Source organism: Hippopotamus amphibius, chromosome 2 (genome assembly GCF_030028045.1).
Source record: "Hippopotamus amphibius kiboko isolate mHipAmp2 chromosome 2, mHipAmp2.hap2, whole genome shotgun sequence".
NCBI lineage: Eukaryota > Metazoa > Chordata > Mammalia > Artiodactyla > Hippopotamidae > Hippopotamus > Hippopotamus amphibius.
This window is the reverse complement of record NC_080187.1, coordinates 71,890,343-71,905,558: the sequence shown is the minus strand read 5'-3', so window position 1 is coordinate 71,905,558 and position 15,216 is coordinate 71,890,343. Positions and strand designations below refer to the sequence as shown.

The 15,216-nt window shown below is 38.6% G+C and overlaps 1 protein-coding gene across 1 annotated transcript in view; it reads right to left on the bottom strand.

The window, feature by feature from the left end:
- The window catches only part of UBAP2 (ubiquitin associated protein 2), a 113,600-nt gene that overhangs the window by 54,805 nt on the left and 43,579 nt on the right, over positions 1–15,216 (bottom strand). The window contains exons 4-8 of the mRNA XM_057724148.1: positions 9,699–9,776; positions 7,444–7,554; positions 3,783–3,933; positions 2,888–2,929; positions 645–722 (exon numbers count right to left, since the gene is read on the bottom strand). Of these exons, the coding sequence (XP_057580131.1) occupies positions 645–722; positions 2,888–2,929; positions 3,783–3,933; positions 7,444–7,554; positions 9,699–9,776 (460 nt within the window). The remainder of the gene's footprint in view (positions 1–644; positions 723–2,887; positions 2,930–3,782; positions 3,934–7,443; positions 7,555–9,698; positions 9,777–15,216) is intronic.

Sequence of the window (15,216 nt, the reverse complement as noted above, 5' to 3'; positions counted from 1 at the left end):
CTACATTATTTCTATCCTTAATATTTCTGATAAAAAAAAATCTGCCACTGTGAAATGCTCATTTGGAGAACAATCACAACTGTGTTGAACAATGGATCAAACAAAATGTCAGTCAATTCAGGTACCTTCACTGAACCAAAACAAGGTCTGCCTATTACATTGTGTATCTTGATTTTTATAACCCTAAGGAAATTAACTTATAACTCTAAAGTATGTGTAACTACATTCTTGAAGTGGCCTAATGACATGCCAAATTAATAAATGTTAAGAAATTGATTTATTTATGGGTAAGGGTAATAACCAATGGGTAAACAATTTTAATTTTAAAACCAGTATCATATGGGTAAAACACATCTGTTAAAGTCCAACAAAGGAGAATTTAATAATAACTTTTTGGTCAGAGCTTCAAGTTTCAAATTATTCATACAAAGGGCCTTTCTCAGCTCACTTGAAAACAACCAATAGGTTTCCTCAAAATTACATAATCCAAACAGTTCATTCATAGGCATCAGTAAATGAATCAAAAGATTGCAGATCAACCATTCTTTCAAAGTACACTGCCATGCCTTAGTATACTGAGTACATCAACAGCCTGCCTCCTTCTCCCAATCACGAGCATCTCCTTCCCCCTTATTCTGTCTTACCTCTACCACGAGCTCGCTTGCCACGGTCTGAAGGCTTGTCCCCTTGATTGCAATCAATTCCATTCTCTTCACCTCTAACTAAGGAAGAAAAGAGTACCCCCTTATACATAATCAAACCAAAGAACTATTAAAGACAAGGACAAAAGGACTCCCTCTACCCCCCAACAACAACAACGACAACAAAAGGCTTCTTTATAAAGGCTAAAATTTAGGACTTCCCAGGTAATGCAGTGGTGAAGAATCCACCTGCCAATGCATGAGACGTGGATTCAATCCCTGGTCTGGGAAGATCCCACATGCCACGGAGCAACTAAGCCCAAGTGCCACGGCTGCTGAGCCTGTGCTCTAGAGCCCATGAGCCACAATTACTGAAGCCCGTGCACCTAGAGCCCATGCTCTGCAACGAGAGGCCACCGCACTGAGAAGCCCATGCACCGCAACCAACAGTGGGCCCCACTCGCCGCAACTAGAGAAAGCCCTTGCACAGCAAAGAAGACCCAAAGCAGACAAAAGTAAAAATTCAATTAATTAATAAAAATAAAGTTTAAAAAAAATTAAAAAATAAAAAAGTTAAAATTTAACCAGTTTGGAAAACAAGAAAAACAAAACTGAACCAGAGTGGCTCAGAAAACTAAATGATAGCACAGCTTGCTTAATTCATAGGTGAAAATTCAAAAAGAAATTAAAATGACATACAACTTTTTATTTTCTCTTTGAACTTGCCCTCCTGTAAAGTAAGTTTACTTCTAAAAAATACCTTTGGTATGCAACTATACGCAACAAAATGTGCTTATTGGTTAAGTTCAAAGCCTGGAAAAGCACAGACTAGCAAATTGCAATACCAAGGAAATACTGAGTTCTTGAAGAAATTATTGTTAAAGAGAGGTTTTTCCAAGATACTGTCCAGAAGATGCCAACACAGTCTTTTCTTCTCCTCATTCCTATATTGGCATTAATGTCTCTACATAATGCAGAAATTTTATGAACAATATTGCTACAGCTTGATCCCCTCATCTCTTTCAGGGCTTAGGTCTGTGAGTGGTCAGTGAGGCCTTCCTTCAACACCCTCTTTAAATTTGTCAGACCCCTACCTATAATTCCCATCTCTCTGCCTTTGTAATGCTCCCCCAGAGCATAATTTTCTACATATGCCATTAAAATATTATATTATTAATATGAAATTTTACATCTCATTCTACATCCCTGACAAGATGGTTTTTTAAAAACTTTATTTATTTATTTATTTATTTATTGGCTGTGTTGGGTCTTAGTTCAGCATGCAGGATCTTTGTTGAGGCATGCGGGATCAAGCTTCTCTTATTGTAGCATGTAGGTTTCCTCTTCTCTAGTTGTGGCGCGTGGCCTCTGTAGTCTGAGGCATGCAGGCTCTCTAGTTGAGGCATGCAAGCTCAGCAGTCGTGGCACGCAGACTTAGTTGCCCTGTAGCATGTGGGATCTTAGTTCCCTGATCCGGGATTGATCTCACATCTCCTGCAGTGGAAGGCAGATTCACTATCACTGGACCATCAGGGAAATCCCAAAAAGATGTTTTAAAAGAGCAAAGACTTCCATTTTCTTCATTGCTGTATTCCTTTAAGAATATCCACTACATTGTAGATACTCAATAAACATCTGTGAAATAAACTAGAAAAAGCCTATAAAGGGGCATGTTAAATATTTATATTTTATTCATCCATATTTCAGCTACTTTGGTATGTCTGCACAGCAGGTAGTGTTGTTTTGGTGAATGATGCCAAAACCTGAGTTGAATGGAGAGTACTGAGAAAAATCTTCCCTATTTAACAACTATCCTCTTAATCTAAACCTTGCATACACCATGAGTATTTATAAGTGGGGAAGAATAAACAGCTTTATCTATCAGCCAACAAAAAAACTTCTTTAAAATTAGAGGATGCGGGGGACTTCCCTGGTGGCGCAGTGGTTAAGAATCTGCAGGGGACACAAGTTCAATCCCTGGTCTGGGAAGATCCTGCATGCCATGGAGCAACTAAGCCCATGTGCCACAAGTACTGAGCCTGCGTGCCACAACCACTGAAGCCCGCATGCCTAGAGTCCATGCTCCACAACAAGAGCAGCCACCACAATGAGAAGCCTGCACACCGCAAGGAAGAGTAGCCCCACTCACTGCAACTAGAGAAAGCCCGCGTGCAGTAACAAAGACCCAACACAGCCATAAATAATTTATTTATTTAAAAAATAAAATAAAAATATAATAAACTTACAGGATGCAGATTTCCCTGGTGGTGCAATGGTTAACAATCTGCCTGCCAATACAGGGAACATGAGTTTAATCCCCAGTCCAGGAAGATCCCACATGTCGTGCAACAACTAAACCCATGCACCACAACTACTGAGCCTGTGCTCTAGAACCCGTGAGCCACAACTATTGAGCCTGTGTGCCAAAACTACTGAAACCTGCGTGCCTAGAGCCAGTGCTCCGCAACGAGAAGCCACTGCAATGAGGAGCCCGCACACCGCAAGGCAGAGTAGCCCGTTTGCCGCAACTAGAGAAAGCCTGGGCGCAGCAACAAAGACCCAATGCAGCCAATAAATAAATATATAAATTAACTAATTAACTTAAAAAAAAAAGAAAAAGAATCCGCCTGCCAATGCAGGGAACATGAGTTCAATCCCTGGTCTGGGAAGATCCCACATGCTGTGGAGCAACTAAGCCCATGTGCCACAACTACTGAGCCTATGCTCTAGAGCCCGTGCTCCACAACAAGAAAAGCCACTACACTAAGAACCCCCACACCGCAATGAAGAGTAGTCCCTGCTTGCCACAACTAAAGAAAGCCCTCATGCAGCAACAAAGATCTGACACAGCCAAAAAGAATTAGGAAAAAAAAAAATTGGAGGATGTACTTGATCATAACAGAAGGCAGTCTTAAGACAGAACACAACTACCTACAGCCCAGATCAGGGCTAATATGAAATTGCATCAGTTGGGGTTCTAATGAACTATTCAGTTGTAGCTCATTACTAAGTATTAACAATACTAACAAATATTGCATTGAGGAAGGGGATTTATGGACATTCATTGGCTCATTCTATCAGCTTTTTAACATGCATAAAAATTTTCATAAAACAAAGCAGGGGAGAAAGGTCTGTACTTACACTCTCTCCCACGATTGCCGCCTCTTACTTTCCGGTTGTTTCCACGTCCACGGCTCACTTCTCTTTCACTTCTCTTCTCTCTATTTTCTTTGTTTTCTGAACTTTCTTTTCCAAAATTCTTCTTCTTCCCTCCTACAGTCTCCCATGAAGTCTATCCAAAATAAGAGCTTGTATTCAGAGTTGTCACTCAAAGTGTGATCCTCAAGGGTGTGTGAATTTATCTTTCAAACCTAATTACCCCTGCCTTATAGCTTGCATGCCTACCATTTCAGTTCTTCTCCATAAACATACTGTACTTTCTGACAAGAAAGACAGAGAATCTCTTACTAGGTTCCTATCGCTATAGAGAGCACGAAAGATTACAGCAACTAGCTGAACTGACAACACACTATATGTTGTCCCACCAAAGAGCCTTTCCCTGTGATGATAAGAATAAAGGAAATGTTATTTCCCCAAGCTCCCACTCGATGCCATCCCCACCTACCTCAATGGTAGGCCTTACACCTATTAATATATAGAACTAGCTCAAAGACTATAAGATTTTTCCCTAAAATCTCAGGAATACAACTTCTCCTATTCAGTTGTCTGAGGTGACAAATTTGGGGTTCATTTTTAAGTACCCAAACTTTCAACCCCAAAGACCTATTCTAATGAGAAATTAAATGATTTATATAACCTCCCTTCTCCCACAAATCAAATCAAACCAAACAGAGAAAAACTGTGGACAAAAGAATGAAATACTATGTTCTTGTGGATAGAAGTGAATATTAGGATACCCATTCAGAATATGTTACAGGGAGATCCCAAAATTGAACTTTTTTTTTTTTTAAGGAAAAAAAATTAACATTCTTATTCAAATAAATGTAAGTGCTAGAAAATAATAAACTAAAACTAAAGAGAGGGACTTTCTAGGTGGCACAGTGGTTAAAAATCTGCCTGCCAATGCAGGGGACATGGGTTCAAGCCCTGTTGCAGGAAGATCCCACATGCCACGGAGCAACTAACCCCGTGAGCCACAACTGCTGAGCCTGAGCTCTAGAGTCCGTAAGCTACAACTATTGAGCCCATCTGCCACAACTACTGAACCCCAAGTGCCTAGAGCCCATGCTCCACAACAAGAGAAGCCACTGCAATGAGGAGCCCGCGCACCACAATGAAGAGTGGCCCCTGCTCGCTGCAACTAGAGAAAGCCCATGTGCAGCAACGAAAATCCAATGCAGCCAATAAATAAATAAATAAATAAATAGACATCCTTAACTAGTTTAAAAAAAAAAAAAAAGTACAAGTAGGACAAATGAACTAAAAAAAACAAAAAAGACACCTGGAATAATTTTTTGTTCAAAAAAGATAGTTTTGGGAAGATGGAATTATGAAGTTGCCTGGAAAATGGCTGGAGGCAGTGGAACAAAGGGGTGAATACGTTGTTCAATAAAGTTCTTGGTGAAAATGAAAAGTATGTCTTCTATTTTTACTTAAAAACCAAAGGCACTTTTTCGCCAACCCAATACTATATTTAGTAATCAGAAAAGCAGCTTTCCAGGCCAGCTCATTCAAAATCACTCCCCCACCCCTTAATGTTTGGCAAGAACTAAAACACAAACAAATATCTATCTATATATATATTTTTCAAAAGCACACTAATTAATGCAAGGGACTTACATTTCAAAACTATTCACTCAAAACGGCATTATAATGAAACGAGAAGTTCAGTACCTAAGATTCTGTTCAATGGTTTCCTTTGACAACTATTCTTACATTAGAAAGACAAACTCATCCTTACATATAGTGAGGACAGTTCCACTTTTTTTTCCATATTTTTTCAAAGTAATAATTTTCTTTCAGAAGGCCCTGGCACAAAACATGGTTAGCCATTAGGACAAGATTTGTTTCCTCTCGTGGTTTATTTTAAATGTTCTTGCTCCTAGTAATCCTACAGTGTTCACATTCTCTAGTAGCCCACTCCAATTAACTCTATCCCAGGTAGAGGAAGGTATTCCTTATAGCTGGTTAGCCATGGCTGCTGTAGACAACAACAAGGTAAGAAACAAGCCAAACAGGATGAAAGAAAAGATGGACCACAGAACGATCCTAAACAAACCAGGGTTTCAAGAGGACTTTCACTCTGCCTCTCCATTTCCCCTATAGCTCTCTCACCTCCAAACAGGCAAAAATGCCTTTTGTGTCTGTATTCAGGCCTTAAATTGCTAGTTTCTGATCTTCTAAGAAAACAATATGCCAGATCCAGCCCTGACTGTGTGATTTCTAGTTTCAAGAGATAACCAAAGAGACCTTTATGTAACTTTCAGCCTAGAACCACTCCCCTTGGTTTCAGTCCCAAATGAGGAGAGGAAGTTGAAACTTTACTGAGATAGAACTGGATGTTCTTTTAAGACTTAAAGATTCACCCAGCCACCACAGAAAAGGAATGATGAATCTGTGGGAGCTAAAGTAAAGGCAACAGGAAACAGTATCCAGGCCTCTCTCTACCATATAAAAGAAAATAGGCCTTCCAATTAACCATCTGGAAATATTTCATTTGTTCACAGTGATTTTTTTTTTAAATAAACTGGGCAGTTAAGCCTGTCAGTTCATTTTAAAAATAAGTGAGACCCATTCTACACTGCATCCATTAGCAATGAGCTGAACACTCCCCAGCAAATACATGCCTAAGTGTCAGCAAACAAAAACTTCAAAATTTTATTTCCTCACTTAACATGATATATTTTCCCAACAAACTGACATATCTGGTAGTTTATCATGTTGAACCAGTGTTATCTTGTACAGAATTTTACCCACATATACTGCTATACTCAAATAACTTCACCCTGCTTGTTTCCTATTAAATAAAAAGATACTCATTTCAGTTTTGAACTTGTCACAGTACATTTTAATACAGCCTGTGCCTAATAAAGCCTACCCCTAAAAATGATACCCTGATTAAACCTAAACAATGATAAGGAAGGCACTTTTTGATGTGTTCGTCTTTATACCCCCATTTAAGTGAATCCTTATTTGTTTCAATCTGCTCTGAATTGGTTTCCTCAGTGAAAAAATACAAATGAAATACTGTGTAATTTCCATGTAGAAATCAAAAGACTAGGGCTGACATCTGCCTCTGGTGTGGCTTTAGCTGCATCCTTCCTAAAATACAAGAGAGGAGCTTCAGTGTGCATGTGCATTTCTCAAACTTTACTAAGCTTAAAAAATTTTTTTTCTTATTTTATCTATCAGACTGTTACGAAAATGTCTGTAGAATATTCACACATAAGCAAATCTATATACCAGCAAATCCTGGTTTTCTGTTAGCCTAGAGATACAAGGAGTAGTAAGAGGCAATGACTGAGATGAAGAAACATGAGCAGTGGAGCCAAGAGAAGTTTTTCAGGTGGTGAAAATGTCCACAGGCCCAGAGAATTTTGGCAACTGTGTAAGGCTGGAGTAGATGACCAAGTTCTCTTTCGAGGCTTCAGATTCTACAATTTCATGAAGAAACCATACATAACAAAAACAGTCATTTCAGGTTTGTGTTCTTTCTGGTCTTAAAACATATATGGAATGGCACCCATAACCCACTCCACCCCCACCCCCAAATAAGGTGAAACGGAAAATGCAATATGGAACTGGAGACAAATCTTAGCATTGCAAGTCAATTAATACTTACAGTGTCTGAATTCCCTTCCAGCAATATATTGATAGCTTTGTTGACATCTCCATTACAGTCATGTAGAGCCACTATGCATTCATCCTGATTTTTTCCTGTCACTTCCATAAGCTGTTAAAATTATAAAACAATGATTAGAGGAACCCAAAAATGGCACTTGATATTAATGTTAAGATTCTACTATATAAAGATAGAGATTATGCAATCCTTCCATATGAGGATGGTCTCAAGACTCTGAGCTTACAATCCAAGATTCAAGTCAAGCTACAAATCAACCCTCCTCCAAGCTGACCAAGTACCAGATTCTTTATCAGCAGCATATACACACATACATATGAACATTCTCAGAATACTCGGGATCAGCTGACTGCTCAAATTAGTTCAATGGCCTGGGATTCCCAAACTTATGAACTACTCAAATATTAAGTGGGACTATACGTTTCCTAAAGACCAAGCGTCAGTATCTGGCTACAATTAGCCGAACATCCAGATCAACTGTTTGCACTGTCCAACAGTCCAGCTGTCTCTGACATAGTTCCCTACGTGGACTATCACTGCTTGGATTAGAACATTCCACATACAAAATAATTTATAACACCCTAAGGTCTCATAATGAGAATCTGGCAGCTATCACAAAACTCACTCCTGGACATACTGTTTTCTAAAGTAGCCTCAACAAGGTGCTATGTTTGAAATCAAAGAAATCTCCTTGGTGCATTCCCTTTAAATATAAATAAGGGATGTTAAGCTATTTAATATTTTCAACACAAGGAACAATCACAGAGTAGGCACAATATAGGCTTTTCAATTATCAGTGAACAAATGTATGATTTAAATCTCTTGTATTTTAAGAGTATTTCACTATTTTAGTATATATCAACTGCAGTCCAAAACAGTTTGACCCCCAACATCTGAAGTGATTTCTCTGTGGTCACAAAACAATTAGCCTATCGGGAAGCCAAGTCTCCTGGTCTCATAAACACAGCTCTTTACACCACACCATTCCATCTGATTCTCTCTCTGTATTATCCAGCAAGGTTCTATACACTTCTACAGCTTTCCAGTGCTTCAGTCTTTGGATTCCACTAAAAAGGTCAGATTTTTATCAATCTGTAGTAGCCCAAAACCCATCATATGCTATTGATAAGATGCACAGTAACCATCAAAATTCCCCCAGTGACTGGATTAGTAAGAGAAGAGAATCATCTGTTAAAACTTAAAGCTCTGAACTCCTGTACCAGTGCTCTTCTTTGTATATCTGCTATGCTACTCAGATAAGAGGCAATATAATATGTAGAAGTATGTCTCAAACAATTCATAACCTCATTCCAACTAACGAGTTCTATGATGTTTAATAAATCCATTTTGTGGCTTGCCAAAAATATCACTGTAAGTCTAACGACAGCAACTATAGGTAAGAACAAAGAGTTTATGTAGTAAAGGGCTAAAAAGTTCACCAAGGGACTTTCACTGCAAGGAATTATTGGTAGACCTCTACCAAGGTAAGGGTTATTTATACCTTGGTTTCTAGAATCTTGAAGGGAAAAGAAGTCTTATAAGGAAAGAAGAATGTGAAATAAAAATAATGTTATCTCATTGAAGTTCTAAATGAAGGCATGACCCTAAGATTTAACTTTGTAACTTTTCCAATCTATGTTCGGAATCACCGCCATGTGTGAAAAGGCAAATCAGCTCTCCCTTAACATTAAACAAAATTTTCTGAGAACTTGCCAAATATGAAATATATCTGGGCTGGCCAAAGAGTTCGTTTGGCTTCTTCCACAACATCTTACAGAAAAACCCAAACAAAGTGTGTGTGTGGGGGGGGGGGGGATGAATTGGGAGATTGGGATTGCCATATATACATTATTAATAAGAAAAAATATCAAATGGTACACTTCAAATATATGCAGTTTATTGTATGTCGATCGTATCCCAATAAAAGTTCTTAAAAAGAAAAACCGGAACAAACTTTTTGGCCAACCCAATACTTTCTACACACGGGTATATACAACATCAACGTGCTTTCACAAATGCTCATTGTTCACGTGTAACACTAGTAACTCAGAAAGGTTCTACTACCAAAATTCTTCATTCTAGCCACCAATACAGGTATTTAATCACAAGTTCAAAATCCAATTATTTTTGACTAAGCAAGAAGCATACTTTAAAATAAGAATCTTTAGTGAAATTATCTTTTTAAGCACAGTAAGAATAGATTACAAAAATGACAGTATCCTTTTCCAGAAACATACCTGTTTAACTTTAGCTTCAAACTCTGAATCATTTTTATCAAAGATCACTTGAGCAAGACGCATCTGTTCTGCTGTTGCCTGGAAAAGTATATACAATTGTTAAAGGCTGGAGCACCAATGGACTTGCCTGGTGGCACAGTGGTTAAGAATCCGCCTGCCAATACAGGGGACATGGGTTCGATCCCTGGGCTAGGAAGATCCCACATGCCTCGGAGCAACTAAGCCTGTGCACCAAAACAACTGGTCCTGTGCTCTAGAGCCCTCGAGCCACAACTATTGAGCCCACGTGCCACAACTAGTGATGCCTGCGCACCTAGAGCCTGTGCTCCCACAACAAGAGAAGCCACCACAATATGAAGCCAGCACACCGCAACAGAGTAGCCCTCATTCGCCACAACTAGAGAAAGCCCATGCACAGCAACGAAGACCCAACACAGCTAAAAATTTGAATAAATTAATTAATTAAATAATAAAATAAATCTTTAAGAAAAAAAAGATTGGTGCACCAAAAATATAAGATGTCAAAATCTGGTGTAAACAGGTAAAAAGTTCTCAATCACTATGGTAACAGAAATACTGATTCACTAAAAAGCAACAGGACTCTGAATTTCAACCTCTTAAATGTATACAATGTGTTCCCATAAGGTAAATAGGCATCAAATTAAACAGCGTAAAGGTCCCATTCCTTTGGCCAAATGACCTAAAATCCTGTTCACCTTCATTAGCCATGTGACTCATCTGAATTTTCTTTTTTGAATTTTCTCTCCCTTGGGGAGATGAAGTTATAGCATAACAGAAAGTGGAAGAACAGGAAGCAGTGGAAACAACTGCCAGAATACAGGCTTAGACCCAACCTTGCTGTCAAAAAGCAAAAAAGATCTGCTATCAACTGAAAAAAGGTCAGTTCTAAAGAAAAAAAGGCTGTATTTACCTAAAGAAAAATTATTTTTAAAGTTACATTTTTATTTTTAACCACAATTATAAAATGGTTTTAATTTACAAAATTTTAAAGAAAGCAACTTTCAAACACTAAGATTAGTCAACTACATAGAAAACTTTTCCAATTGCTTTTTTTTACTCAAAATCCTTCTAAAAAATAAAATTACTGAATTTTTGAGGTTTCCTTTTGTAATACTTCTGTTAATTAAAAATTAGGTATTTTTTTAAAAAGATAACTTTTGGGAATTTCCTGGCAGTTCAGTGGTTAGGACTCCATGTTTTCACTGCTGAGGGCGTGGGTTCAATCTCTGGTTAGGGAACTAAGATTCCGCAGTGCATCCAAAAGAGGAAAAAAAAAGAGAAAAAGAAAAAAAAATTTTTTAAAGAAGTTTAAAAAGATAACTCTTGTGCAGTGAGTTTAATAGTAACAAACCAATTTGGTTTCTTGGCTTTGACAAAGGTGCCATAATTGTGACAACAAATCTAGATGAGAGATATGCAGGAACTCTCTGGTGTCTCTGCAACTTTCTACGAGGGTATGTCAAAAATTATTCACACTCTGGCGGCAGAATTCATTTTAATTAACTTTTAGAAAAGACAAATACATCATTTTTTGACATAATCTCCTTGCGTTTCAATACACTTTGTCCATCTGTCAACAAGCTTTCGTATTCCCTCATTAAAAAATGTTTTAGGCTGAGCTGCAAGCCACAAATGCACCGCTATCTTCACCTCATCAGAAGTGAATCTTCGTCCTCGTAGGGCTGCTTTCAGGGGACCAAACAGGTAAAACTCCGATGAAGCAAGATCAGGACTATAGGGAGGATGCTTTAACACCTCAAAACGAAGTTTTTGCAGAGTGTCGACAGTGAGGGCAGAAGCGTGCGGACGAGCATTGTCATACAAGATCACAAAACCCTTGGATAGCAGTCCTCTGTGTTTAATCTGAAGTTTAGGCTTCAGCTCTTCAATAAGCATCTCTCTATCCATTCACAGATACTTCTTCACGACAAAATACTTTCTCCATACTGCACACAAAGTCTTTGATAAATAACAGCACCAAGTACACCCTCAGACCACAAAAAAACAAATCACTGCAGGCTGCTCTTCTTTCATGCAAATCACAAGTGCGACGTCCATTTTTCCTCGCACCGCAGTTACAAATGAACTGATATAACACATTCACACCTGCACAGCAGTGACTGGGGAGACAGAAGCCTTCAATAGAAAGCGCTGATAAGACAGTGAGGCCAACAGAAGTTTTAATTAATATAACAGGAGTGCAGATAATTTTTGACTCACCCTCATGTAAATTTAAAATTACTCCAAAACAGTTTACTAAAGTTATCATTGCTAACTAAAATCTATACTAATTCCCAACATAAATATTTTTAAAGTTAAATCATTTAAATTACTGAATGAGGGACTTTCTTGTGGCATAGTGGCTAAGAAACCACCTGCCAACTCAGGGGACATGGGTTTGATCCCTGGTCCAGGAAGATCCCACATGCCTCGCAGCAACTAGGCCCACACCACAACTACTGAGCCTGTGCCCTACAGCCCTCAAGCCACAACTACTGAACCCAGTGGGCCCAGAGCCCATGCTCTGCAACAAGAGAAGCCACCACAATGAGAAGTCCATGTGCCACAACGAAGAGTAGCCCCTGCTCGACACAACTAGAGAAAGCCCGTGCACAGCAAAAAAGACCCAAAGCAGCCCAGAAAAAAAAGTTACTGAATGAGCTGGGGGGGGGGGGGGGAGACCCACTAAGTGCTAATAATAAGCAACTTTTCATCTTTGCTTTTAATATAGATTCATAATACTCTTGATTGGGGGGGAGGGGTCACTAGTATATTTTTTACAATGTAAAACACTTTTCACAAGAGCTTTCCAGTCCATGTGGGTGGTGGATTGTATAAGCCCCAGCTAGCTTTGGCCTGTTGTCTCCAATCTAATGGCCAGTCCTTTCATCCCAACCTATGCCTGCTGTGACCTCAATTGTAGTGCTACTACATTACACCCAGAAAGATGTTTGTAGAGAAACAGTGTCTACATATATGGCAAAATTTACCTCAATGCTAACCAGAATATATAAGGGCTTTCCTTACATATAACCTCAAGTGAGAAGTTCCAGTGCTGAAGTCCAAAGGACCAAGGTATGAAATAACTGAATGAGGTAAAAGGGAAAACCAAAGGAGAAGATGAGTTCTGGAAAGATGGCACTTCCACATTATACATCTGAGTTTTGGGTAGTGGCAACCTTTTATGAATGAAAGTAAACCACTGGGATAAAAAAAAACAATGTATATATATGTATAAATGAATCACTTTGCTGTACAACAATAATTAACACAACATTGTAAATCAACTATACTTCAATAGAAAGAAAAATTAAAAATAAATTTAAAATTTAAAAATGATCTTAAAAATAAATTTTAAAAAATTTAAAAAGTAAACCATTGGGGCCCTTGCTGCTAAAAGCCTACATGATTTATTTTTGCCCATTTTCCCTAATACCAATCCCTTCTACTTGCTGAATTTCAAATCTAAAAACTGTACCTCATTCATATTCATTCAGCCTTGGTGTGACCCAAGCACATGAATGCTCACTGCTTCTTACCATTAAATTTCCTTAAACAAGAAAATTTTCACATATCCCACAAGAAAATCACAGTGACCCATAAGGTAACTAATACCAAAAACTATTTATTTGACACTTACATATTTTCCTCTGATATCAAAAACAAAATGCTGGGAATTCCCTGGTGGCACAGTGGTTAAGAATCCACCTGCCAATGCAGGGGACACAGGTTCAATCCCTGGGCTGAGAAGATCCCACATGCCGAGGAGCAACTAAGCCCACATGCCACAACTACTGAGCCTGCACTCTACAGCCTGTGAGCCACAACTACTGAAGCCCATGCACCTAGAGTCCATGCTATGCAACAAGAGATGCCACCACAATGAGAAGCCTGCACACCACAACTAAGAGTAACCCTGCTCGATACAACTAGAGAAAGCTGGTGCACAGCAATGAAGACCCAACTCAGCCAAAAATAAATAAATACCTCTTTTAAAAAAAAAAACTGGGCTTCCTAGGTGGCACAGTGGTTGGGAGTCTGCCTGCCAATGAGGAGGACATGAGTTCGATCCCTGCTCCAGGAAGATCCCACATGCCACGGAGCAACTAAGCCCGCGTGCCAAAAAAAAAAAAACTAACTTTGTAGGGACAACATATTCAAGTGTAAATATCTATATCATAATGTTTATTGGCTGCATAAAAACCTACTGGATAGGTCTTGCATTTTACTTACTGTATGAATTTTTCATTACTAACTAAACACTACAGGGAGCCATTATTACACCCAAACTTCCATATACATCCAGGATAGCTTTCTTAGAATAAATACAAAGACATGAAACTACTGGGTCAAAGAAGTGTCTAGAAAAATGTTAAAAGGAGTTTCATACCATCTGCTCAAAAATGTTCTTCATAAAAGCTGCAAAAATTTATACTCAATCAACAATGTAAGAAACTGCTTCCTCAAAATCCAGTCTAAAAAAAAATGCAAACCAAGCAGTTTCCTTGAAATTTCAAGTCGGCTGAAACCATTCAATTAGACATTTGTTCTACCAACTGACTTCAAGATAAAGCTGAAAATCCTAAATTCAGAAAATTTTTACAGAATCAGAGACTGATACATACATTGTTGCTCCAACAAAAAAATCTAAGCACTTATATTTAGTATGTTGAATTCTGATGCCAATGACCATATTATATAAAAGCAAGCCAACATTTATGGAGGTCCCTGGAATGAAAAACGACAAGTTTTCAAAGTTGAGAACTGTGAATAAATAAAAACAGCACTGGACACAGGAGAGATGGGATAAGAATGGGGAAAACATGGTGGTAGTTAAGTATTGTTATTCTCAAAGACTGTTATATACATAATGTGGGATAAAGCAAATGAGTAATTTTGGGATATTCTAATTGCACCATCCCTTGTTTCTGAGGAAAATAGGATTCTCAGTATAGAAGTGATAAAAATGTAATAAAAACAAAGTGAAAATCCTGTAGTCCTGAATTTGAACTATCAGCATTATTAACTCATGAGGCATTTTACTTTTAACTCTGTCCACCAGAGAGACCTATAAACAATGACAAATCCAGTAACAATAAACACCAGACCAGACTGAGGATTCTAAGTGCCATTTCCCACTAAAAGATGCCAGGATTCCTTAAAGCAATGTCTGATCTAGGTTCACAGCAGGAATTATACAAGATGAATAACTCATCATACCAGTTTATGAAGAAACTATCAAAGATTACTAGAACCAAGTCAAAAAGCCCAGGAGCCAATTTGAAGAGACCTGGCCAAAGATAGGATAATTTCAACTTCAAAAAGGATAATAACTGGGAATTCTCTGGTGGTCCAGTGTTAAGACTGTGCCCTCCCAATGCAGGGCACGTGGGTTTGATTCCTGGTCAGGGAACTAGATCCTGCGTGCATGCCGCAACTGAGTCCACATGCTGCAACGAAGACCCCGTGTGCCACAACTAAGACCCGGCCCAGCCAA